Consider the following 25,913-nt stretch of genomic DNA (forward strand, 5'->3'; position numbering starts at 1 on the left):
TTGGACCAAAACATTTGATTCTGAAAAATGCTTGTTTAAATTTAATTTATTTCTTGTCTTACAGTTCTACAAGCCTCATTGAGGACACCGATGATGACTCCAATGACATTGATGCAGATAGTGTCAGCAAGAGGTTTGTTAGGTGAGTTTGCAGTTTAATCTGTGTCATCATTATAATTTCTGTGTTAAAAGCATATAATGTTTGGTTGCATTTGCAGAGTAGCCGTACAAAGCCAAGGGTCACAAATGTAATGCATTTTCAGAGTTGAATTAAAGACAGAAGGGACTACATTTCTGAGCTGAAAAACTTTAACAGTTGAGCATCAGAATATTTTAATAATTTAAAAGATCCAGAAAGGATGTATCCATATTGAAGCTCTTTTCAAGTTAACCAGGTATTAAGATGTCTATTTTTATGGACCAGTGGAGTACTTGATAAAACATTTATTACAGTAGTGTAAATGTCCAAGGAAAAGATGGAAGTGCAGATGGCACAGTTGTGGTGGCAAAAGATAAGATTATGTTGATCTTATGAGATGGCTTGTTGTGTATCATTTGCCCATCATACACCAGGATGTTGGCACAAGATTTTATCACTGCTCCCCTAAATCGCTTCAAGTAGTGCCATGAAACCTTACAAACATGTTCACATTGTCCTAAATGAAAATATTGCTGCTCAGATAACCATCATGGCTGCATCACAGTGGCCATGTTGAAAATTTTGTTTTTTTTGACATTAGGTTTTCCCCACGAGTTCTATGATGTCTAGATGGTCCTGAATGGAAATGGTGATATATGGACATCCATTATGGTGCCAAAACGGTGATCTTCAAAATCATGTAATTGATTGTCCTCCAGAACACTAAGCCATATTGACATGTTTTACTGCAGTACTTATTATGTCTAGCTGGGCCTAACTGAAAATGGTGTCATTCAGACATCCAGTAGGGCCACCACAGTTACCATAGTAACAATCTTGTTATCACTGATCATCCAGCATAAATTCATATTAACTTGGGATTTTCACTAAAAGACTTTTTGTATTGGCTGGGTTCATCTTAAATGAAAATGGTCACCAATCTGACATCCAATACACTCTACTTGTCATTTCCCAAGAATGCACAGTCATATAAACATGTGGCTTTAACCAGACGATTTCTTGTGATGAGAGGAAGTAAGAGGGACAGAGAGAGAGAGAGAGAGAGAGAGAAAATTAAATGGTTGTTTTTATTGGGTAGTGAGTGAGAGATGTAAACCAGGTAAACAACCACTTAATTATCTTTGCTCATGTGTGCATGTGTATGTGTGTGTGTGTATATATATATATGTGTATATATATATATATATATATATATATATATATATATATATATATATATATATATATATATATATACACACACACACACACAAATATATGGCCGAGTGGTATAAAACATTCACCTTTACTGATCACTACCATGTCACCACTGTCTGCATTTGTTTGAATTGCAATCACAGCCAATGTTAGTAAGTGAGAAAGTTTCCAGTAGTTTCCTGTGGAGTGGTGGTTCTTCCTTCATCAGTTAAATTGCACAAGATGTATAGAGTTTCATGTTATCCCCTTGGGAACCATTGCATTTTGTTGCAACCCTGATGGAGACATCTTTGACCTTATCAGCTAAATGTGGCTTGGCTCTATTTTGCCATAATTCTTGCAATAGTCTCTGCCCCGTATTGACAGGATACCTTTGGCTTTGTCATGATTCTGCCATTGTGTAAAGCTGTGCAAGAGATGACACTCAAAAACAATGAAACAATGAAGTATGGTACAGTTAGGACTGTAAAAGGCCTTTAAAATGGTAGAGGAAGTTTCTGCCCCATGCTGATTTCAAATTTGCATGAAAGTTCAGCTGTAAATTACCATTACTGGAATCGCGAAATTTTAAACTCAATGAAAAACACAAAGTACTGACTTCATGACGCTAGACCATTCACTGACTCATCATATGATCAATTCCATCTCATGGGATCCCAAGGCACTTACAGGGGAAATAAAAATGATGTTAAACCCACAAAGCAACAAATACACACTAAACCGAGTGATCCTGGAGGAGAATGCTTGAAGCATCCATCATCATTCTTGCATGCACCAACCCCTATACCATTTCAATAATACACTCATCACCAAAAATGATGATAGTAAGTCTCTGGTATTGACATGCATGCATAGCTCTGACACAATTGCATATGTATCAACTGAGTAATTAATTCTCTTCTAAGTATACATGTACTGTCACTCCAGATGCCTATGTCAAAAATCAAGGTATATTGAGGTTATTATTGACACACACACACACACACACACACAGAACAGAAAGTGTTATCCCAGGATCATATAGGAGAATGCTTGATAACATTAAGTGAATTTTTAAATATGAATAAATAACATAATTAAACAGTGAATTTTTAATTTTGTACTCTTACATGTACATGTATACATAAATCTTGCAATCCCTTATATACAGACCAAATTGAACTTGTCATGGATACTTGGCCCCTCTTTATGGTCAGTAGAAGTCCCTTCCATTGTCCATCTAGTGTGTCTGCTTTGAATGTGGGAGATTGCTCTTTGGAACCCTGGCCAAGTCATACCAAAGATTTATAAAATGGTACTAACAGTTGCCTTGCTTGGTGCCCAGCTTTAAGAGGTTAGTGTTAGGAGTGGTCGTCCTGGTGTCAGGATAATGTGACTGGGTGGGGAATTATAGCTATGGAATATAGTGTTATTAGTACCAGTAGAAATTTCAAATCCCAGTCGTGGTTTAAAACACTGCTTTAAAAATGATCCAGATGTTTCAGTTAAACTAAACTTCTGAATTCCTTGAAGAATTTAAGTTTCAGTGTCATACTGATAAAGTGATTTGCACAAATAATTTAATTACTCAGCAGCCTACACCTAGTGTAAATACCAACATCCCTTGCTCAGCCTGGTACACATGTTTTTATGATTTTTTGAATACAACACACAAATTTGAAGATTTCCAAAATAACGAATATCTGTTAATCCAGCATGAAGTCTTTGACAATTTAGTTTCAGAGAAAGACATGTAAATCACACAGTTAAACCTGAAAATTGAAAAAGTTATTGGAATCAGTGCTTTATTGACTGATTTTATTACATGCACTAGTCATATTGACCTGGGGGCCCTGAGTGGCAGAGTAGTTTAATGCGCTCAACATTACGGATCACTGCCATCTCACCTCTGTCTGCATGGGTGTGAGTATCGACTTTCGGCCTGTGGGTATGTGAGAAAGCTTGCCAGTAACTCCTTGTGGGTATTTCGTTCTTTCCGGGGTTTTCCCAGGTTCTTCCTCCACCATTTATACTGACTGCCATGTATAGCCTATCTTGAGCTAAAAAATTGCATTAAACCCTAAAACAACAACAACAACATAATATTTACCATATGTACTCAATTATAAGTTGAGCCAAGCTGCAAGCAAGGAAGATCCTGATCTGCCATAGCATAATGGGCATGCAGATCAGGGTCTGTTTTGTTTGTTCTACTTCAGAAAAGATTGTACAGACCCAGATCTGTTAGCATATCATGCAATTGTAGATCTGGGTCTGTGCAGTTTGCAGTTGTATTTGACTTAAAATGGGGGTACATATGGTAATACCTCAATACTTACTCAGTAAATATGGTAATACCTCAATACTTACTCAATTATTTATTGAATTAATTGAAGCTGGTTAAAACTGATAAAGATAAGACTATCCTAACTAACTACAATAGCATCTTTTGGAGTGAATTTCTTTCACATGAATATGTTCTCGAGTTGTTTTAAAATTGATTTTCGTGATTTGTTAAATTAAACATGTAGGTTATTACTACGCAGATTTAAAGTACAAATAAATATTCTCTACTGCAACTTGGTAGTTTTGTATTTTTCAGAATAATAAAAGTCATTTAAAAAATAATATGTCACCGAAACTGAGACATACTTCTTGGCCAAATACTGAATACTTGTCAGAGGTTAACAGGTCATTTTGTCATGTGATTCACTATTATCTTGCATATGCTCAGTTATACTAGCTCCAGCAGGCACTGTTACCACATGACAACATTATATGACAACACCATGTGATATGCTAAATTTGCTAGCTTTTTCCTTGGACACTGTCCTCCTACAATGGTGTCTGGTTGAGTAAAGAGCTCGCACCTTTGACTCTGGCAATATGCCATATATACTCATTCAAGTTTGCAGTTTGACTCGACACTGTCAGTCAGCTACAGCACCAAGCAGTGCTATAGGACATAAACTCCCAAGGGAGATATCAATAATAGAATAATAATAGTAATAATAATAATAGTAATGATAATAATAATAATGATAATGTGTCATTTGGTCAAGATCAATGCTTCTCACTTGAAACAATAGTTAGAACTAAGTAAAGCACAGACTTTGATCTGCCCGCTTTTTAATGCAGTGTTTGCAGTTTTGGTATACATGCTGTATATACTTGCCTATAAGTTCAGTCAAACTGCAAACAAAATAGATCCTGATCTACCATAGCATAATGCACCTGCAGATCAGCATCTATGCTGTTTGTTCTACTGATTACTCCTAACCAGTTGTGCAGACCCAGATCTGCCAGTGCATTATGCACCTGCAGATCAGCATCTCTGCTGTTTGTTCTACTGATTACTCCTAACCAGTTGTGCAGACCCAGATCTGCCCGTGCATTATGCACCTGCAGATCAGCATCTATGCTGTTTGTTCTACTGATTACTCCTAACCATTTGTGCAGACCCAGATCTGCCAGTGCATTATGCAACGGCAGACCTGGCTCTGTACAGTTTGTAGTTAGACTTGTCTTAAAAGCAAGTATATGCAGGACATTATACATGGACGAAAAGGATTTCTCATATTACTCAACTATGGTGCTGCATACTTTCTCAGTTAATCTTTAAATGGCTGTGATTTTTTGTTGTCCTGACTTTTATTGCATTCTAATAAATCAAGAAGGTATGTACCAACATACTTTTTCCATATTCTGTTTCTGTGGAGGCATGGAAACTAGGTGAAGATAATGCCAAGAGAACAACTTTTATAGCTTTCTTATTGGGTTCATTTACAGCAGTGTAAATCAAAAGACATGATGCAATTAGGAGATTAAATAAAAACAGGGACATTTAATCATGTCTGATCCTTTTTTCTTGCACATACTGCCCACATTCAGAATTTATTTTTCCTTCATCATTATTAATAACCAACTCTATGAAAAATTGTATTCAGTTTGGTCCCATTACATTTTTACCTGTATTGGTCATAGACCAGAAGAACTTGACAGGGTGTACTTTTTCATCTGTCGTTCAACTGTCCATTAGCACTAGTTTTTTTTATTGTAATTGCTACTCCTCCGAAACTACTTGGAGGAATGCCATGCAACTTTATACAGAATTGTTCATCCCATGGTCTAGCTGGTCCTACATTAATTTGATGCCACTTGAACATCCGGTATGACCCCCACAGCAACCCTCTTCTAGCTCCTTTTATTGCTATTTCTCCTGAAGGGATGGTCCTATCATCATGGGGTTTTCACTGATGCCTAGATAGTGTTATGTGAAACTGGTGCCAATGGATATTCAGTATGGCCACTATGGCAGGTAACTAGATAATTTTATTCCTACTCCTCCTGAATGGAATGGTGTATTGACATATGTGTTCACCTGAAGACTTATTATGATGTATAGTTGGTTCTAAATTAAATCTTGCAGATCATGTGTCCAATATTGCTGCCACAAGAGCCATCTTGAAAATCATGTTATTGCTACTCATCCTGAATATAACAACATGGGGGTTTCACAGAATGGCTTCTTGCAATGTCTGATTGGTCTCATGACTAATATGGCTGCCAGGGTGGCCATCTAAAAAATCTTGTTTTTGCTACTTCTCTTGAATGAAAAATCATATTGGAATGAGGTCCTGATGAAGATATTGTGCTCACAGATCCAGTATGGTTGCCACTGCTTCCTTCTTAAGAATAATGTAATTGCTATTCTTGAATGGAGTTTGTAAATGAGAGCCTTCTTGTCAGTTTAAGTTCTAAATGAAAATTATATGTTGAGACATCCAGTATGATCACCAAAGTGGACAACATGAAAATCTTTTGAAAGAATTATCGTGTCATGAAAATCTCCTGAATGAATTATCATATCAGTGTTTTCATTGAAAGATGTTGGTTGTAAATGAAAATAGCGCCAATCTGACCTCCAAAATGGCCACCACAATGGTCATTATGAAAATATTGGTAATGACTGATATCCAATATGGTGACCATGGCAGCTATCTTTAAAATCTTTACTCCTTCAAATGTCAAGTCGTATCATATGGGGATATCACCAGAAGGCTTCTTATAATGTCTTGTTGGTCATGAATTGAAAAATAAATTGGTACTGATCTGACATATAATATAAAAATCTTGTAATTGCTACTCCTCTTAAAAGGAAAGTCATTTTGCCATAAGGTTTTCATCAGAAGAGTTCTTGTTTGTGTCTAGTTGGTTTTAAATGAAAATGATGCAGTTTGCCTCTCAACTTGGTTACCATTTTAAAAATATTGTTATTGGTATTGATGATGACTGCTGTTCTAATGGTAGACTTTTCACTTACAGCAGTCTTTTATAATGAAAATCCTCCTTAAATAGTCCCAGTAAAAATGCCATCAGACTAATACAATTTTAAAGAATGGCTATGTAATGCAAAGAAAAAAGAAAAACAAAATACAATGACGTTTTAAAATTTGTACCTGGAATATATCACATATATTTATTATTACTCTTATTGTCTACATTTCCATCTAACTGCAACATGCTCATACGTGTCACAGGTGTAGGTTTATATCAGAGCTTGGTTAATCTAAAGATAAATGATGTATGAGAGGATGGTATTAAATCTTATTAAAGAGTTATACAAATTAAAGCTTGGTAATAACTGTTTAATGACCTAAAGTCTAATAGTTCTGTTTACAATCCTGCTGAACAGCTTCAGGTCAGGAAATCTAGGAGTTTTTGTAGGAGTTTGTTTCAATACACCATTTTCATTAGACAAAAATGAATAACAGTAATAGTTTTCAGCTGTGTGTATTGGATGAAAAGAAAGAGAGTGCACGTGTCATATTTGTCTTTTGATTTGCTAGACTAAACTTTGGGTGAAACAAAGTCTTGCCCGTTGTGTTAAACAGTCTTGCCCCAGTCTGCCTGTTTTTCAGAAACCCCAGCACAGACCAGCAAATCATTTGTTTCAGGACCTTGTGTCAGGATAATGTGACTGGGTGGGACATCATACTACATGACTGCGGCATGATGCCCCAGTGCTAGACATCACTATGAACTGTCACACTGCAGACATTGTAGCAATACTTTATTGTATTTTCGAAAGAAAGCAAAGCAATGAAAACCAAATGAACATTACAACATACACAATATGAAATTCAGCAGAACAAATGCGGGATAATGATATGCTGATAAAACATACAGATTCTTCATAAAATTCCTGATTATTTGACAAAAGATTCAAAATTTTATGTTTCAGGGCTATCACATGTAAGCCATAAACCATTTTGTTTACACCTGCTATAAGGTGGAGCATTTTATGGTTTGATGTTATCCCTCTATTATCAGTTTTGTTTCTGTACAATAACTTGAGTTGGTAACACTGTTACCAAACTTTGTGGATGGTTTGCACTTGGGCTAATGAAGAATAATGAATTTTAGTTATTTGGTGATCACCAAAATGTCAAAGTCACTATCACTGAAAGAAGATGTAGTTTCTGCACAAGACTATTATTTTGACATCACAGAGCTTGAATAAATTTTGGAGATTGCTTGCATTTGGAGAATGGAAGAGGTCTCTTGATTTTGTTGACAAAACGTCAAAGATCACTGTGTCTGAAAGAAGAAAATGGTTAATACACAAAAGTTTCAGTTACCAATGACATACCTTTATTAAAGTTTGTGGATGATTTACTTGCTGGTAAGAAACTTACTGTCTTTGGGGCCTAAAGTTCAAGGTCAAGGTCACTGTAACTGAAAGAAGAAACATGCTTAATAACTAGTTCTAGACCACCTACAGAGTTTGTGGAGGGCTTGCACGTAAGCTATGGAAGATCTATTTTGAATTTGCATTTAAAATAACTAGTGGCCAAGGTCATTGTGACTCGAAGAAAAATGGTTTTACAGAGTGACCTAACTTTATGAATGGCTAATTAGTTTGGTTAATAAAGAAACCTATAGATTCTGGAGTTTAAAAGATAGAGGTCATGGACATGGTAAGTCTAATAAGAAATTAATGATTTCAGTAAAGTAGATTTATTTCAAGACCACATACCTTGATCAAAGGCCTAGGACATAGAGAGTCATTAGTCAGCAATTTTATGAGTCAACCATGCCTTACTATTACAATGTCTTAATAGAGGACTCTTAAACATGGTGTATAATGTGATATAGATCATACTCTTGTTGGTCAATATGACAAACATGTTAAAGTTTATAATTATGTTAAGGCTTGTCTTGCTATAAAATCCACACAGATTGTCCGGTTCAGTATATAGTTGATGGGAAAGCCCAGTGTTGTGGACTATAAGTATTACAAGGCTCCATAAGCACTGAAAACTGGCTTTCTGTGTGTGTGTATGTGTATGTGTGATTTGGATTTTTAACATAGCTTTAAATAAAATTCAGTCATATCACTATGATTTTGGCAGTGTTGCAGTTTATAGTGATGTCTAGCACTAAGGCATAATGCTGCAGACATGTAGCATGATGTCCCACCCAGTCACTTTATCCTGACACCAGGCTGACCATTCATAACACTAACCTCTTAATGCTGAGTGCCAAGCGAGGCAGCTGTTAGTAACATTTTTGTAAGTCTTTTGCATGACTCAGCTGGGGATCAAACCCACAACCTCTTGCAACCGAGATGGATGCTCTAACCTTATGGCCACCGGAGCTTTCTGGAAAGTGTAGCCTCCTTTGACAGGGACAGAATGGTAAAAGTATACATGTATTATATTCATATTGGGTTAAGTGGTATCTGACTCTAATTAGGGATTTCACTTCGTGAATTGATGGTTTTGAAATGAGACTTACTTTCAAGCTTTCATCATTTTCAGATGATTGTCTTGTTTGTCACTTGGGTCTGATCAACTTTTTCAGGTAGAACATATTTTAGGTCAAGCACAAATCATCTGGTCATGATAGTGGGACAGTAAGAGCACCTGTTTCAGATTTAGCTTTGTCAAACCTAAATTGATCATGAATGGGTGGTGTCCAGTTTTATGTGCCATGCTGACCTTTTCACTAGTGTGTTTACATCATGACATACATGCATAATAAATAAGGTATTTGGACATGAAGCTTATCACCATTTTATCCTATTCGCATGATAGTTGGAGCCCTTATTTGGATTCCCTCTTTTTTTCTTGCTTCTGGAATGTAATTTTGAAAAATATATTTCATTCTTTCAAATTTTAAGAATGAGTACAGCTTTTAACACAGAAATGTACTGTGTTATAGGCATTATTTACCATGTAAAAGAATACAGAAATGTGCACCATACATGCATATATTTTATGCAGATTTCACATTCTAAAGAGTTTGAATGAGCTAAGAACTATAGTTAGGTGAAATAAGGTGGCAGATAAAGGGCAAATATTAACACTGTGGAACAATATAATGTATCCATGACAACTTTGGACCCTGTTATACTGAGATGACGTATGATATGGGACCATTGTATATTTGTGTTTACTAAGGAATTTAAAGTATTTTTTAGCTGTAAAAATGCATACCAAGATATAGTGAAAGATGACTGTAAATTTCTGCAGACTAAGGAATTTCTGGGGTTTTAATGCCTTAGAACAATTACCTTATAAATGTATGAAGTGTACAATGCAATTCTTTTTTAGTGTTTTACATTTAACTGTTAATTGGATATGGTGTTTGCTCCCCCTTTGTCATAATGTTCTGTGTTTCTCCCTGTGGTTAGCAGGTTTAAAAAATTAATTAATTTAATTAAATTAAAAAGTTTCTTTGGAAGTAGGGTCTGGACCTTTGATCAGAATAAGGTTTGTCAGGTAAAATTTGCTAGAATTGTGTTACAGAGTTGGTCTTGTAATTCAGCATGGTTCTATCACCAGAGAAATACAGTACAGTACATGTGTCAAAGTCCTGAAGAATATGAATTTCATTTTGAATGATATTTTGTATTCTCCTGCTGTGATAGTGGAAGGGTCATATTGTTTTGCTGTTGTCTATCCATGTATTGGACCTGATTATATATCAAAAATCCTCAATGTTGACACTTTATGAGGAATGAAAACATATATACCTACTGCAAAATGCATGCATACTGATTTAATTTAAATGCATCGTATTCTTCAGGCAAAATCACAGTGAAATTGAGAAACGGCGGAGAGACAAGATGAATGCCTACATTGTGCAACTGTCTAACATGCTTCCAATGTGCAGTGCTATGAATAGAAAGCTGGACAAACTCACAGTGCTTAGAATGGCTGTGCAACACATGAAATCCCTCAGGGGTAAGAGTTTATAATTGATTTTTAAAGCACACAAATCCATGTGTTGTTGCACTGTGTGTATTAATACCACTCCCTGTATTAATACCATCACATCAGTGTATTAACTGTGTGATAAGACCATTGTATCAGTATATTAACTATGTATTAATACCATCATATCAGTGTATTAACTGTGTGATAAGACCATTATATCAGTGTATTAACTATGTATTAATACCATCATATCAGTGTATTAACTGTGTGATAACTATGTATTAATACCATCATATCAGTGTATTAAAAACATGATTTACTGTTATATCTGTAATTTTGGTACACTTTATTCTTTACCTTAAATTAGAGGAGAAAACTTAGTTATATTTGAAGTTGTAAAAAATTTAAAAATTACAGGATTTGAAAAATTACAGAATACAGTATACAATATAGCAGCCACACCCTTGCTATATTGAAGATTGTATTATAGCTGTTCCTGCTGAATGGATGGTCATATCAACATGTCAGCTTAACTAAAAGACTTATGACGTCTTCTTAGTCCTAAATGAAGATTTGATGTCCATACATGGCTGCCACATTTGCCATGTTGACAGTGTTATTATTATTGCTACTTCTCCCAAGCAGATTTCAAAATAAGGTTTATATTAAAGGATTTCCTATGATATCTAGTTAGTCCTTCACAATAATGATGTCAGTCTGATCAGATGTACAGTATGGCCAATGACAGCAGCCATCTTGAAAATCTTGTTAATGATACTCCTCCCAAGGGAATGGTTATATCATTATGGAGTTTTCACTAAAAAGACTTCTTATAATGTTTTGTTGATCCTAAATTAAAATGTTGTTGATCTAATGTCTAGTATGTGGCAGTCTTGAAAACTTTGTTTCGCTAGACCTTTTATATGAAAAGTCATTTTGAAATGGGGTATTCATTAGAAGAGTTCTTATGTTGTCTAGCTGGTCCTAAATGGAAATGACTAACCCTCAAAATGGTCACCACAGTGGCTATCTTGAAAATATTGTTTTCTTTACCCCACCCAGTCACATTATCCTGACACCAGGCTGATCAGTCCTAACACTAACCTCTTAATGCTGAGCACCTAGCGAGGTAGCTGTCAGTACCATTTTTATAAGTCTTTGATATGACTCAGCTTGGGTTCGAACCCATGACTTCTTTCATCCGAGGCAGATGCTCTAACCACTAGGCCACCGGAGCGGTTATATTTGTTGTTATAATTAACTTAGAATATTGCCTGTAGCTGGTACAGCTCAAGAACCTGGTTTGATTCAATATAATTTAGTCCAATTTGTTATAAACATTGTTTCAATTACCTAATTGTGCCATTTAAGATATTTTTAAATTGACTGAATTTTGGATAGAGTTGTGGCCCTTGACAATTAATGTCATGTCTTTACATTGTTTGTGACTGCCAATGCTCAGGAATAATTCAACATATTCTAACAGACTTTGATGTGAGTGTTGCCTACCAAACCTAAGTGTGCATTCTGTTGGTTTCTGTCTCCACTACTCCATTTTGGACAGAGTTACGGCACTTGTCAGTCAATTTAAATATCTTTACTTGGGATGTTGTATTGATGAATTGTGAAAGGAGTTGGCTTGCAAGCATTCCATTTTATCATTTAGAGGAATTATGGCCCTTAAACAACCATCTTCTCCTACCTTAGCTTCCCTGCACAAGTTCCACTGTGTAAGGCCCAGAATACCAAATTGTAGTGTGTGGGTCCCTTTGTGATGCACCCATCACTAAAAGATCTAGTCCTCTATATAATTCATCCATATTTTGTGTTTGTCAATAGTTTAAATAATTGTGAATATTAGGACAGAAGATTCTGAAAATGAAGTACAAGGGGATTCTCTGTAGTGCAAATCCCTACTTCACATGAACTCCATTTTCAATAACTAGACCATTTTACTTCCAAAATTGAGTCTCTAGGTTTTAATATGAATTTGCATTCAACTTTTTCAATGATTTTGTCCATGGCCTGTGATTTCAAAATCCAAAGATAGCTCTAAGGATGATATTGAATATGTTGACAGCTAGTTTTTAAGAAGTTTATGGTATGTATGTCAGTGAAATGATTTTGTTTCACAGTATTCCTAATGACCAGTATTTTTATAATTGCTCTACATTTTCAAATTTCATTAATTGAAGTGCATATGTAAGGTTCCCTTTCATTGTTCAGCTTCATTAACCAAGACGTTAGGTGGTAATGTGGAACTATGGCACTGAACAGGATTACGAACCCGATCCATTTCCTGACATATCCCTTGTGATTTGTAAAAGAAGGAAGCATTAATTTCTTATAGGGGTTCTGTTACTCACTACTTTATGGATATAATCTGATATATAGAACTGACCTAATATTGATTTTTTAAACTCTATTTAAATCAGGTGCAGCTACGTCATATGCAGAAGCTAGTCGTAAACCAGCATTTATGTCAGATGATGAACTAAACCATCTGATTCTAGAGGTGAATATTTCCTTTATTAATTATTCATATTATATTTATTTATTATTATTATTAGTATTATTAATATTATTATTATTATTTTTATAATTATTATTTATTTTTATTGTTATTTTATTTATTGTTATTATATTTATTTATTATTATTATTTATTATTATTATTATTATTATTTATTATTGTTATTTATTAATATTATTTTATTTATAATTATTATTGTTATTTATTATTATTATTATTATTTATTATTATTTTTAATTATTATTATTATTATTTATTATTATTATTATTTTTATTTATTTTTATTTGTATTTATTATTATTATTATTATTTATTGTTATTTATTAATATTATTTTTTATAATTATTATTATTATTTATTATTATTTTTAGTTATTATTATTTTTTATTAATATTATTATTATTGCTATTTTTATTTATTGTTATTATTTTTATTTATTGTTATTATTTATATTTATTATTATTATTATTATTATTATTATTATTATTATATATTATTGTTATTTTTATTTATTATTATTATTTTATTTATATTTATTATTATTATTTTTATTTATTATGATATATTAGTATATATATCCATCATTTAACAGCTCATGACAGAGGCAATTTTTCCATGGCTGATTTGAAACCTTGTACAGTATAACCTCTCTTGAAAGACCAATCATTTCTACTCCAATAATTAGTCTCACAAGACAGGTGGACTATCATAACAGGTCATAAAACTATACAACCAATAAATTTGTGTATTGAGAATATGGTCTTTCAAGATAGGTGATGTTACATATGAGTGGTCTTTCAAGACAGGTTATACTGTATCAGTTGTGCAACTGTTATAGATTTAGATTCCTTGCTGTTAATAATGATGTCATCTAACAATGCTCAGATGATGGTTGTAGGTGGATCGAAACAAAGTAAACAGCAAAATCAAAAGTTATATTTTTGATATATAATTATTTATCATAAATATAGAAATCCACACCATCAGTACAGCAGTTTGATCTGGGTGCTTGTATTACATCATGTTTGATAGCAAAAGGTCATCTGATCTTGCTTGACCCTTCAGGCCTTGCAAGATCCATTGCAAACAAATAATACAAGTTAGATAAAAGTCAGTGCAATACAAGTGCCTAGATTAAGTTATTTTCCCTTTAACCTGTATTTATTACCTTATCTTTGTATTTTTATAAAGGACTCTTCAATTTATTTTTTGTGTCTGAGGTTGTGTATACTCATGCATATATATATATATAAGTAGTAATAGTTACAGTGGCTGTTAATATTTACAAATTTATTTTTAATAGAAAGACTTGACATAAAATTTATAATAATTAACAGCTTCTAACAAGATGCCAGCACATCACCTCTAAATGCAACAAGTAACATCTGACAGGATATAGAACCCAGTGACAACCATTTGAAAAATTTGCAACCTCTGCCAATCTAAACATGGTCATAATCTTTCCATATGTCGGTTTTTGAAAATGTTGCAGTTTTGCATTTTTCAGTCCCAGTATACATGTATATTCATTGATATTTCAACTACATCTTCTTTGCCTTATTTTTCCCTTAAGGGTTCCATTATGCTATTCAAATTATTTTACCCTTAAGGGTTCCATTGCACTATTCAAATTATATTACCCTTAAGGGTTCCATTAGACTATTCAGCATGTCCTTTAAGACTGACAGGACCATTTAAAACGGGGAATCACTATCTTATAAACACTTTTACTTTTTTCTGAAAGCATATACTAAACTACATGAACATTTTCCATGACACTGTTGTAAAAAATCTGCATGGAAATAGAATAGAGGTGCACAAGAAGACAAACAGACAGACAGATAAATTAGGTAATTTATTGTAGCTGGGCAAAGAATATTTTATTTATTTTCATCCTCACAAAATATTGTGCACTGATTGATGCCCAGACACATAAATTAAAGATAAAAACACAGACAATTATATTTATTATTGATCACAACATTTGCACAAAAGTGCAGATATAGGAATCCAAACACATAAAACAAAAACAATTATGATTGGATGTAATGAGATAACCTTGACCTTTTGAGCTGTATGTGTACTTAATCAGCAGTAAATGTGAAAATGCTGGATGATTACAATGCTTACAGGACTCACAGTACTAATTCCACTCCAATGGTAAACATATGGAAACACTATCATATTCAAAATTCAATAACTTAAAATTTATGGGTGCTGATAATGACACCTATAATTTTTCGTGCACATCTAACCTTGGTGCAAGCTTATGTGTGGAGAACACCATATGACCCGTGGCAATTTGTTTACATACATGTGCATGAAACACGTGTTATTGATTCTGCACCAAATGAATCAGGTGCTACTTTCAGTATTGAGTACTCCTGAGTCAAGCCTGTAAAAATGCTAAAATTGCATCAGTAGAAATTTGTCAGTATTTTTTTTACATTACATATAGGATAAGCTCTCAAAAGATATTTTTCCTAAAATTTTAATTTTCATTATTAACCAATTATGGACCACCAAACCTGTAAATACTCTATTATTTCTTCACCCATTTCTAGACTGGTTCACAGTTCTTCCGTATAATTAGTACCGTGTGTCCTACAAGACAATTCTATCATATCTATTAATCAAATCATTTTTTCTGATTGGTTGAAAGTTACAGCAGTAAAGTCGACTTAAAGTTGTAAATTTTCATCTTACTGTGATGCATGATGCTCAACAAAGTTGACAAAGTGTCACAAGTGTCACAATAATTAATCAATAATATTTTTAATTAAGATGTAAATGGGTTTTTTCAGACATATAGATAAATTTTACCATCTGTACTGATGTGTTTTTTTTCTTCTAAAACTAAATTTGCATCAGTAAAGCCAGTACTATTAATATCCTCCAGTAGTAATGTTCAGTATTGGTATTCTTGTTACATATATCTGATTTAATTCATATTTATTTTAATTTAATTGTTTGTCAGTTTTAAATTTTTGAATTATATTATTTTATTACATGTATATGCTATTATAATGTAAATTTATTCACTAGAGATGATGCTTTTTCAGAAAATTGTTCGACCTTGACTGTTAGTTTAGAAACACCAGGTGTTGATCTAAATTCTGACCTTGTTTCAGAACTTGTAGTTACCTTTGTAAACAAGTTCTATTTTATTTTAAAATGATTGGTTGTTTCCAAGGTCATGATGGGCCTACATGGTGTAAGATGTAAACAACTTTTTTTATTTTTTTATTTTAGAGAAAATTATTGGTCTAATCGAGGCCACATTCTGTGTACTTGATATAAACATGATCACGTGCCCCCCCCCTTCTTATTTTGCAACTTGGGGGAATTTCGAAACTGCGTCTTATAATACAATATAACCTTTGTTTTAGAGAGAGATTTCTGTTTGGGGCTTTTTATAATGATGTCAAGTTATTTTGTTGTAGCCAGATTTTAGATTATAATTTTCTTCAGATCTGTTGGATTTCAAAAGGATTAATTCTTTTTTCTCTGGAAATATTTTGAGGAGTTCTCACACAAATTTTGGAAAGACGTTGCTTACAAATTTAATTTGGATTTCCAATACTGGAGTGCCATTATTTGTATTTCTACAAGGAACTGTAGATAAGCATAGTACTGACTACAGCATACATCATCGTCATCCATCTTTGATTTTCCATCAGGATTCAAACTTGAAATTATTAAAACATTTGTTACTAGGACTTTTGCAAAATAATTTGTGGATTATTCTTAGATTAATTTTGGATTTGATTCTTGAAACCATAAGTTCTTCTCCTTTTTTCATTTTTACAGAATTTTTCAGGAAAATAAATTTGCTAAATTTTAAAAAGCTTGTTGTTGTCACTCTTTCTGTGTTACTGTTTATTTGAACCTAAACATGTAACATTCTAATGATATGATACTATCAGAAGAAAATCTGTACATGTTCAGAAGATCAGATTGAACCATACCTCTCTTTTCCCTGTTCTTATCTTCACCTTATGGTGGCTCATTGGTCAAGGCATTGGGCTGGTAACCACAAGGCTTCAGGCTCAGTTCTCACCATTGCTTCAGCCAGGATTGGTTACTGTTATGTTACCATTTGTAAGATGCTTTGCCTCAGTTTTGAAGTGATGTAAAATGAACCAAACCAACAAAAAAACCTAAAAACAAACTGCCACAATCACCACCACTTCAGGATAGTTAAGGGCCAAGATGGCGGGATTATGGAAAATTAATTCCATATTTGTTTGTGCATGACACATGAATGAGTTTATGTGTCAGCACTGGAGAATAAGTCTGGAATAGCAAAGATTTCAAAACAAGCGTGTTACCTTGGTGATGTTCAAGCTTCATAAATCCAGCTTTGGTACAAATTAATATTTTCAGATGTTCTGTTTACCATCCATAGCCATATATAATACACAAACCCAGGAAGCAAAAAAAAAGAAAAAAATCATTAAAATTCATCCAGATTCAAATGGAAATCTCACAACATATGTATCACATTTACCTTATGTTCTTGCTCATAAGCTGAATCCAACCATAAGCTGCAAAGACCCAGAGCTGCCATTGCATAATGCACTGGCATATCTGGGTCTCTGCAGTGTGTAAGAATTAATAATTAAAAACAAACAACAGACCATGACATCAGGCCGGTCAATGTTGTTTGCAGTTAGACTCGGCTTTAATGGAAGTATATACAATATGTTTGAACTTAAATTTGCAGATTTAGTGCCCCTCATATTCAGGGCAGAATGTATATACTTGATTGTAAGTTGAGTCCAACTGCAACCAATATAGACTCTGATCTGCAATTGCATAATGCACTGGCAAATCTACATCTGTACGGTTTGTAGTTGGACTGGACTAGACCTCTCAGCAAGTGTAGATGGTAAGTATGTTGTTTCCTAATGTTCTCATCAAGTTTTGTATTGATTTTTGTGTGCTAGCCACAAAAACTTCACTTTACATATGATGATTTCTGTTGAGGCTTCCATATGGTACCATTACACTAATTATTCATTGTCTTGGCCCTTCAGTATCTGTAAGATACCATTACACTAATTATTCACAGTCTTGGCCCTTCAGTATCTGTAAGATACCATTACACTAATTATTCACAGTCTTGGCCCTTCAGACCCTGTAAGGTACCATTACACTAAATATGTATAGTCCTGGCCCTTTAGACCCTGTAAGGTACCATTACACTAAATATTCATAGTCCTGGCCCTTTAGACCCTGTATGGTACCATTACACTAAATATTCATAGTCCTGGCCCTTTAGACCCTGTAAGGTACCATTACACTAAATATGTATAGTCCTGGCCCTTTAGACCCTGTAAGGTATCATTGCACTAAATATTCATAGTCCTGGCCCTTTAGACCCTGTATGGTACCATTACACTAAATATTCATAGTCCTGGCCCTTTAGACCCTGTATGGTACCATTACACTAAATATTCATAGTCCTGGCCCTTCTGGTCCTGTAAGGTATCATTACACTAAATATTCATATTCTTGGCCCTTCAGACCCTGTAATTATCATTACACTAAATATTCAAAGTCCTGGCCCTTTAGACCCTGTAAGGTACTATTACACTAAATATTCATAGTCCTGGCCCTTCAGACCCTGTATGGTACCATTACACTAAATATTCACAATCTTGGCCCTTCAGACCCTTTAAGGTACCAATGCACTAAATATTCATAGTCCTGGCCCTTCAGACCCTGTAAGGTATCATTGCACTAAATATTCATAGTCCTGGTCTTTCAGACCTTGTAAGGTATCATTGCACTAAATATTCATAGTCCTGGCCCTTTAGACCCAGTAAGGTATCATTGCACTAAATATTCATAGTCCTGGCCCTTTAGACCCTGTAAGGTATCATTGCACTAAATATTCATAGTCCTGGCCCTTCAGACCCTGTAAGGTATCATTGCACTAAATATTCATATTCTTGGCCCTTCAGACCCTGTAATTATCATTACACTAAATATTCAAAGTCCTGGCCCTTTAGACCCTGTAAGGTACTATTACACTAAATATTCATAGTCCTGGCCCTTCAGACCCTGTATGGTACCATTACACTAAATATTCACAATCTTGGCCCTTCAGACCCTTTAAGGTACCAATGCACTAAATATTCATAGTCCTGGCCCTTCAGACCCTGTAAGGTATCATTGCACTAAATATTCATAGTCCTGGTCTTTCAGACCTTGTAAGGTATCATTGCACTAAATATTCATAGTCCTGGCCCTTTAGACCCAGTAAGGTATCATTGCACTAAATATTCATAGTCCTGGCCCTTTAGACCCTGTAAGGTATCATTGCACTAAATATTCATAGTCCTGGCCCTTCAGACCCTGTAAGGTATCATTGCACTAAATATTCATAGTCCTGGCCCTTTAGACCTTGTAAGGTATCATTACACTAATTATTCATAGTCCTGGCCCTTCAGGCCCTGTAAGGTATCATTACACTAAATATTCATAGTCCTGGCCCTTTAGACCCTGTAAGGTATCATTACACTAAATATTCAAAGTCCTGGCCCTTTGGACCTTGTAAGGTATCATTACACTAAATATTCATAGTCCTGGCCCTTTAGACCCTGCAAGGTATCATTACACTAAATATTCACAGTCCTGGCCCTTCAGACCATGTAAGGTATCATTACACTAAATATTCACAGTCCTGGCCCTTTAGACCCTGTAAGGTATAATTACACTACATATTCATAGCCCTGGCCCTTTAGACCCTGTAAGGTATCATTACACTAAATATTCAGAGTCCTGGCCCTTTAGACCCTGTAAGGTATCATTGCACTAAATATTAATAGTCCTGACCCTTCAGAACCTGTAAGGTATAATTACACAAAATATTCATAGTCCTGGCCCTTCAGACCCAGTAAGGTACCATTACACTAAATATTCATAGTCCTGGCCCTTCAGACCCAGTAAGGTACCTTGACACTAATTATTCATAGTCCTGGCCCTTCAGAACCTGTAAGGTATAATTACACAAAATATTCATAGTCCTGGCCCTTCAGACCCAGTAAGGTACCATTACACTAAATATTCATAGTCCTGGCCCTTCAGACCCAGTAAGGTACCTTGACACTAATTATTCATAGTCCTGGCCCTTCAGAACCTGTAAGGTATAATTACACAAAATATTCATAGTCCTGGCCCTTCAGACCCAGTAAGGTACCTTGACACTAAATATTCATAGTCCTGGCCCTTCAGACCCAGTAAGGTACCTTGACACTAATTATTCATAGTCCTGGCCCTTCAGAACCTGTAAGGTATAATTACACAAAATATTCATAGTCCTGGCCCTTCAGACCCAGTAAGGTACCATTACACTAAATATTCATAGTCCTGGCCCTTCAGACCCAGTAAGGTACCTTGACACTAATTATTCATAGTCCTGGCCCTTCAGAACCTGTAAGGTATAATTACACAAAATATTCATAGTCCTGGCCCTTCAGACCCAGTAAGGTACCATTACACTAAATATTCATAGTCCTGGCCCTTCAGACCCAGTAAGGTACCTTGACACTAATTATTCATAGTCCTGGCCCTTCAGAACCTGTAAGGTATAATTACACAAAATATTCATAGTCCTGGCCCTTCAGACCCAGTAAGGTACCTTGACACTAAATATTCATAGTCCTGGCCCTTCAGACCCAGTAAGGTACCTTGACACTAATTATTCATAGTCCTGGCCCTTCAGAACCTGTAAGGTATAATTACACAAAATATTCATAGTCCTGGCCCTTCAGACCCAGTAAGGTACCATTACACTAAATATTCATAGTCCTGGCCCTTCAGACCCAGTAAGGTACCTTGACACTAATTATTCATAGTCCTGGCCCTTCAGAACCTGTAAGGTATAATTACACAAAATATTCATAGTCCTGGCCCTTCAGACCCAGTAAGGTACCTTGACACTAAATATTCATAGTCCTGGCCCTTCAGACCCAGTAAGGTACCTTGACACTAATTATTCATAGTCCTGGCCCTTCAGAACCTGTAAGGTATAATTACACAAAATATTCATAGTCCTGGCCCTTCAGACCCAGTAAGGTACCTTGACACTACTTATTCATAGTCCTGGCCCTTCAGACCCTGTAGGGTACATTTACACTAATTATTCATAGTCTTGGCCATTAAGAACTTCTAATAAATGTACTGGATTTCATCACAAATTATACAACAGAAGCAAATATACATGTAAAATGAACTTACTGTAGTGATATTTTGAATATTTTCACATGGTGTACACATTATTTTGGTATACAGGCATCATATTTGAGGAGCACAGAGAAAATATACAAATTTTAATTTTTAAAAGGTCAGAAGCATCAGATTCAGACAAGAATTCTTGCAACTGCTAGATACATTAATTTGTCACATGGTTACACAATATTATTTTAGTTGAAGACTAAAAAAATTTTCATTGAAATAAAAGTTTTGTATTGTGTTACTTTAATGTGTTTACTTCACCCTTGGGCTAATGCTACAGTTAGAATGGGACACATTTGGGTGATTTAGTTCTAATTCCGATTTGACAGACTATGCTGATTTTTTTTCAGGTATTGGCACCATAACTGGAGTCAGTAAAATGACTGAACTGACACATTTCTTTTACTTTTTTCTTTGGAAAAGAGTTATATTTGTCCACTGAGTGTGACATGGAGAGTTACGGCAAAGCATACATGGGACTCCCTTGCTGGTTATAATAAAATTGAATATACTAAAATGTTTGCTTGGAAGGCATCAAATTATCAAATTCACCATTGTCAAGAGTTCGAATATCTCTGACATGCTAAAGGATTCACAACACTTTTTATTTTATTCCAAAGTGTGTGTGCCATTATTAAAGCACGTAATATCTATGTAGTTTTGTATTTCCAAAAATAGCCCATGAATCATATTTTCATAGTTCACCTTGTACAGGTGATGTACACTTTCTTCACATTTAATTTAAATGTAATTTAGTTGGTTCTGAAATGGTTACTGTTTTGAATCATTGCTCAGTAAAAGATTGGACGTGAAATCTTATTACCGTGATTATTCCAATTCAGGAGCTGTTCTAAAGACATCAGCCTTCAAATTGAAAATAACTCATTTGTATCTTATATTGGTGAAATGGAAAATTGGGCATAGAGATATCTAACATACTGAGTAAAATTGACACTTGGCAAAAATGTAAACATTGCTCTCTTTGCATATGAAAAAATATATTTATTTGATTCTGTGAAGTCCTTACAGTATATAAAGATGCAGTCTCAGAAATATAAGTCCCATTAGGATTTACAATAAATCTCTATACAAACAAATTGTAATGCAGATGACTGAGGCATAAACAATAATGAAAAGTCATTTATAGGTGACTAGCAGTGGATGTAGTAAGCTATATTGTGCTGGTCTCCATGGTCTTTAATTAGTCATGCAAAATGTTGATCTGAGCACAAGTTAAACTTTTCATTGCATGTTATAGAACAATTGAAGGCTACTCCTAATGACTGATATTCCTGATATAAGTGAATATGTGTTTATGTGAGTGAGAGATGAAAAACAAAAAATGTCGATGCATTACAGATTTGCTTATTAAGAGAGGTATTTTTTGTAGCTGTTATGGTGTGCTATGTTGGCAATGGAGAGAGCAAATTGTTGTAGGCTTAACACCATTTTTGCCACCATACAATGGGCTAAATATGGCAGCCAGTATAACTGGTGGAGGCAGAGCCCGGGAAAACCCCAGTAAGAACCATTGACCCATGGGAAGCTATTAGCAAGCTTTCTCACATACCCACATTGGTCAAGCATGAGACTTGAACCCATGTAGACAGAGGTGAGATGGCAGTGATTGGTAAAGGCAAGTGCTTTAGACCACTGTTCCACCCTGGGCTCCCTTAGAGAACAAAAGAAGTTGCATGGCACATGTGGTCCTTGTTCATTGATGAGATCCATGGTCATAACATGAAGGCCACCATGCTATTAAACATGTCTTGAGCTTATCAAAACCCAAATTTGACTATTCAGTTAATTCTAGACATGGCTGGAATGGGATGCAAGAGGTCCACAGATGAGATAGTATTAGTGAGGCAGTCATTAGGGAAATGAGGCTGCCAATAAGGACAGGAAAAAAATAAAAACAAAAAAATAAAAAAATTAAACTGCTGCTGATTGAAGAAAGAGATGTTGGCTTTCATAATAAATATGGATGGTAAGAGTATTTAACAAGCAATGCCTATTTATCTACAAAATGAACATTAAATATAGTAATTGTTTTTAAGAAATAGATGCATATATATATATAAAATGAACAATGAATACACTGGAGTCTAAAGAGATGGCATTAGAGTCACTCTTTACCAGCATCTTCAGACAAGTAAACTGACAAACATACTCTTTTTACAGATATATCAGTTATAGATGCATCATCATCAACATATTATATTTTCACCAATCATTGGATTTGTCATATGACTTGAACTGTACCGACATAGAAGCTACGGGATACATGAATGCTGAAGAAACTTAAACTTGTTGATTCCATTGATTTTCCATGGCCACAGATTTGCCATATGACTTGCACATGGAAGCTACAGTTTACATGGATGTTAAAGGGAAGCTGGTTCCTATGTTAGAAGTTACTGCTAAATAAAAGTTCACAACACAGTATACAGTCATTAAATCTTCATTTTGTAGAAAATAAAAACTAATAGAACAGAATTAGAATATTTCACTTGCATGTAAAAAAAATCACAGTTTTCATAATCAAGAAAAGTAAACCGTCTAAAGTTGGCACTTAGTCTTTGAAACCCAATAAAATGAATCTAAATGTGTTGCCCCACTTCCTTATTAACATAAGATAAAAAGGGTGCCCAAATTAAATTAATTATGGTATTCTTCATGCAAGTTCTGGGACAGCTGAAAATTTTTTTTTCTGCAACATGCCAATCAGCATATTCTATAGATAATAGCATTAGAATTCCTGAAATGCTAGTTGTTCAGTATGTGGGATTGTTATAAATTAGGTTTATATATATTAAATTGTTTTAGATATCCATAATGATATTAAAATCATATTTTTATCGACAAGGTACATATTTTAAGCCACCTACAGTACAGAGATAATTTTGGAATAAAACAGAAAATCAATTTACTATTACTGTATAGTGAAATTTGTCCTAATGGACATTCTTTCTATATAACTTGGAACTCTTCCAGTGTCTAATGAAAATCCAGATACAGTTTCTAAATTTGTAGCAATGTCATACCCATTGCTATTGCATAACATAAAGATTATTTTTTTCATGCTGAAAAACCTCATCTACTTGATGAATACATCCTCTCACAGATTGGAAAAATATAAATAAAACACAGTCCACTCATGTGCATCATATGCCCGAGTCTGGTTCCCTGCTTAGTATGCTCCCTGCGTTGCATAGCGGAGTGCAGTGTAGGGAGCATACTAAGCAGGGAACCAGACTACATATGCCCATACACAGAACAATCATCTTTTTCAAGGGCACCATGTTAATTGACATGTGTTGAATCTGTGACCAGAGAAAAATGTAAGGCACACTTATATTTAATTATTTATTATCAATTAGACTGGTTACAGGTAAGTCTTTTGTGTTATTAGATAATGCAGCAGAGGCCTGTCCCTAACATACTAGAATTATGTATTCCATTTTCTTGATTAATTATCAAAACATCAAGTTAATTTTTTTCCACCTTTGTATATTAAATTTGTTTTCATGACTCAGAAACTTCTCATAGATCATTTTGGTGCAAAGCACAGTTGCTGAAGAGCTTCAAGATGGGGGCTTCTCTAACCTTCCTTCCTTGGGTGTCTGATTATGGCCCTAGGGACTAGTGCCCTCTCTTACCATGCAGTCCTCTACCCAGCATCCCCATGTGGTTGTCTAGGCCTCTTTTCAGAAGCTTGGTCAAGCATCAAGGATGATGGGTGTGTTCTTTCCTTGAGCAAGGGTTACCAAATACGATTTCAGGAATAAATCAGTCTGTCAAGGACAGCCATACTTCTCCACCAATCCATCTGTTGGAGTTAATTTAAGAGGTGCAGTCTTTTACAGAAAAGGGCAGTCAAGAGGGCATATCAGTTTACTGCATTCTACTCCCCAATCTTCCATATCACCAAGGACAGACTGGAAAGGTTTGTCTCATCATTGAACTTTTAAAGATGGAGAGCATCATTCTCAATCGAGAAGCAATGCATCCATCAGACTGGGCAGTCTCTAGCAACCATCAGAATACTTACTTGCACATCTTGGTATTCCACCACATTGCAATAAATCCAGTTTTGCTTAGAGCAGGAAGTCTTCCAGTTCCTAGTTCTGATGGTCAAAGCTGCTCCCACACCCAGAGTTTTCTCAAACATTATGAGAGTTAAGTAGTGGCATAATTCTGATTACTGGGAACTGATTCACCAGCTCTGTAATGACTGGCTGATGCACGGTACATGTAGTCCCTTCACTTCCTCACTTCCAGCCAAAGTAACTCAGATGGGTCTTGATCCAACTTTAAGAAGTCAGAGCTTATTGTGTCTCAGGAATTTGTTGACAATTGGTGATTAACTTCCTTACACACTAGTAGGCACTGAAAGCTGGAGATCATTGTCAGCTTCTCTTTACCTATCTCTGTTAGGATGCTCCTGCAGATATTTTTGTTGTTGTTGTAATGGGATTTAATACTATTTTTCAGCACAAGATTGGCTATGCATGGCGGCCAGTATTAATGGTGGAGGAAGAACCCGGGAAAACCCGGGAAAGAACCACCGACCCATG

The 25,913-nt window shown here is 34.9% G+C and overlaps 1 protein-coding gene across 1 annotated transcript in view; it reads left to right on the plus strand.

The window, feature by feature from the left end:
- LOC149785519 (protein cycle-like) overlaps positions 1-25,913 on the plus strand; it is a 161,053-nt gene that overhangs the window by 73,108 nt on the left and 62,032 nt on the right. Inside the window, exons 3-5 of the mRNA XM_089931201.1 lie at positions 65-142; positions 10,430-10,587; positions 12,996-13,075. Coding sequence (XP_089787327.1) covers positions 65-142; positions 10,430-10,587; positions 12,996-13,075 — 316 coding nt within the window. The remainder of the gene's footprint in view (positions 1-64; positions 143-10,429; positions 10,588-12,995; positions 13,076-25,913) is intronic.

The sequence above is a fragment of the Sinohyriopsis cumingii genome, chromosome 13 (genome assembly GCF_028554795.1).
Source record: "Sinohyriopsis cumingii isolate HCF-2022 chromosome 13, ASM2855479v2, whole genome shotgun sequence".
In the NCBI taxonomy this organism is placed as follows: domain Eukaryota; kingdom Metazoa; phylum Mollusca; class Bivalvia; order Unionida; family Unionidae; genus Sinohyriopsis; species Sinohyriopsis cumingii.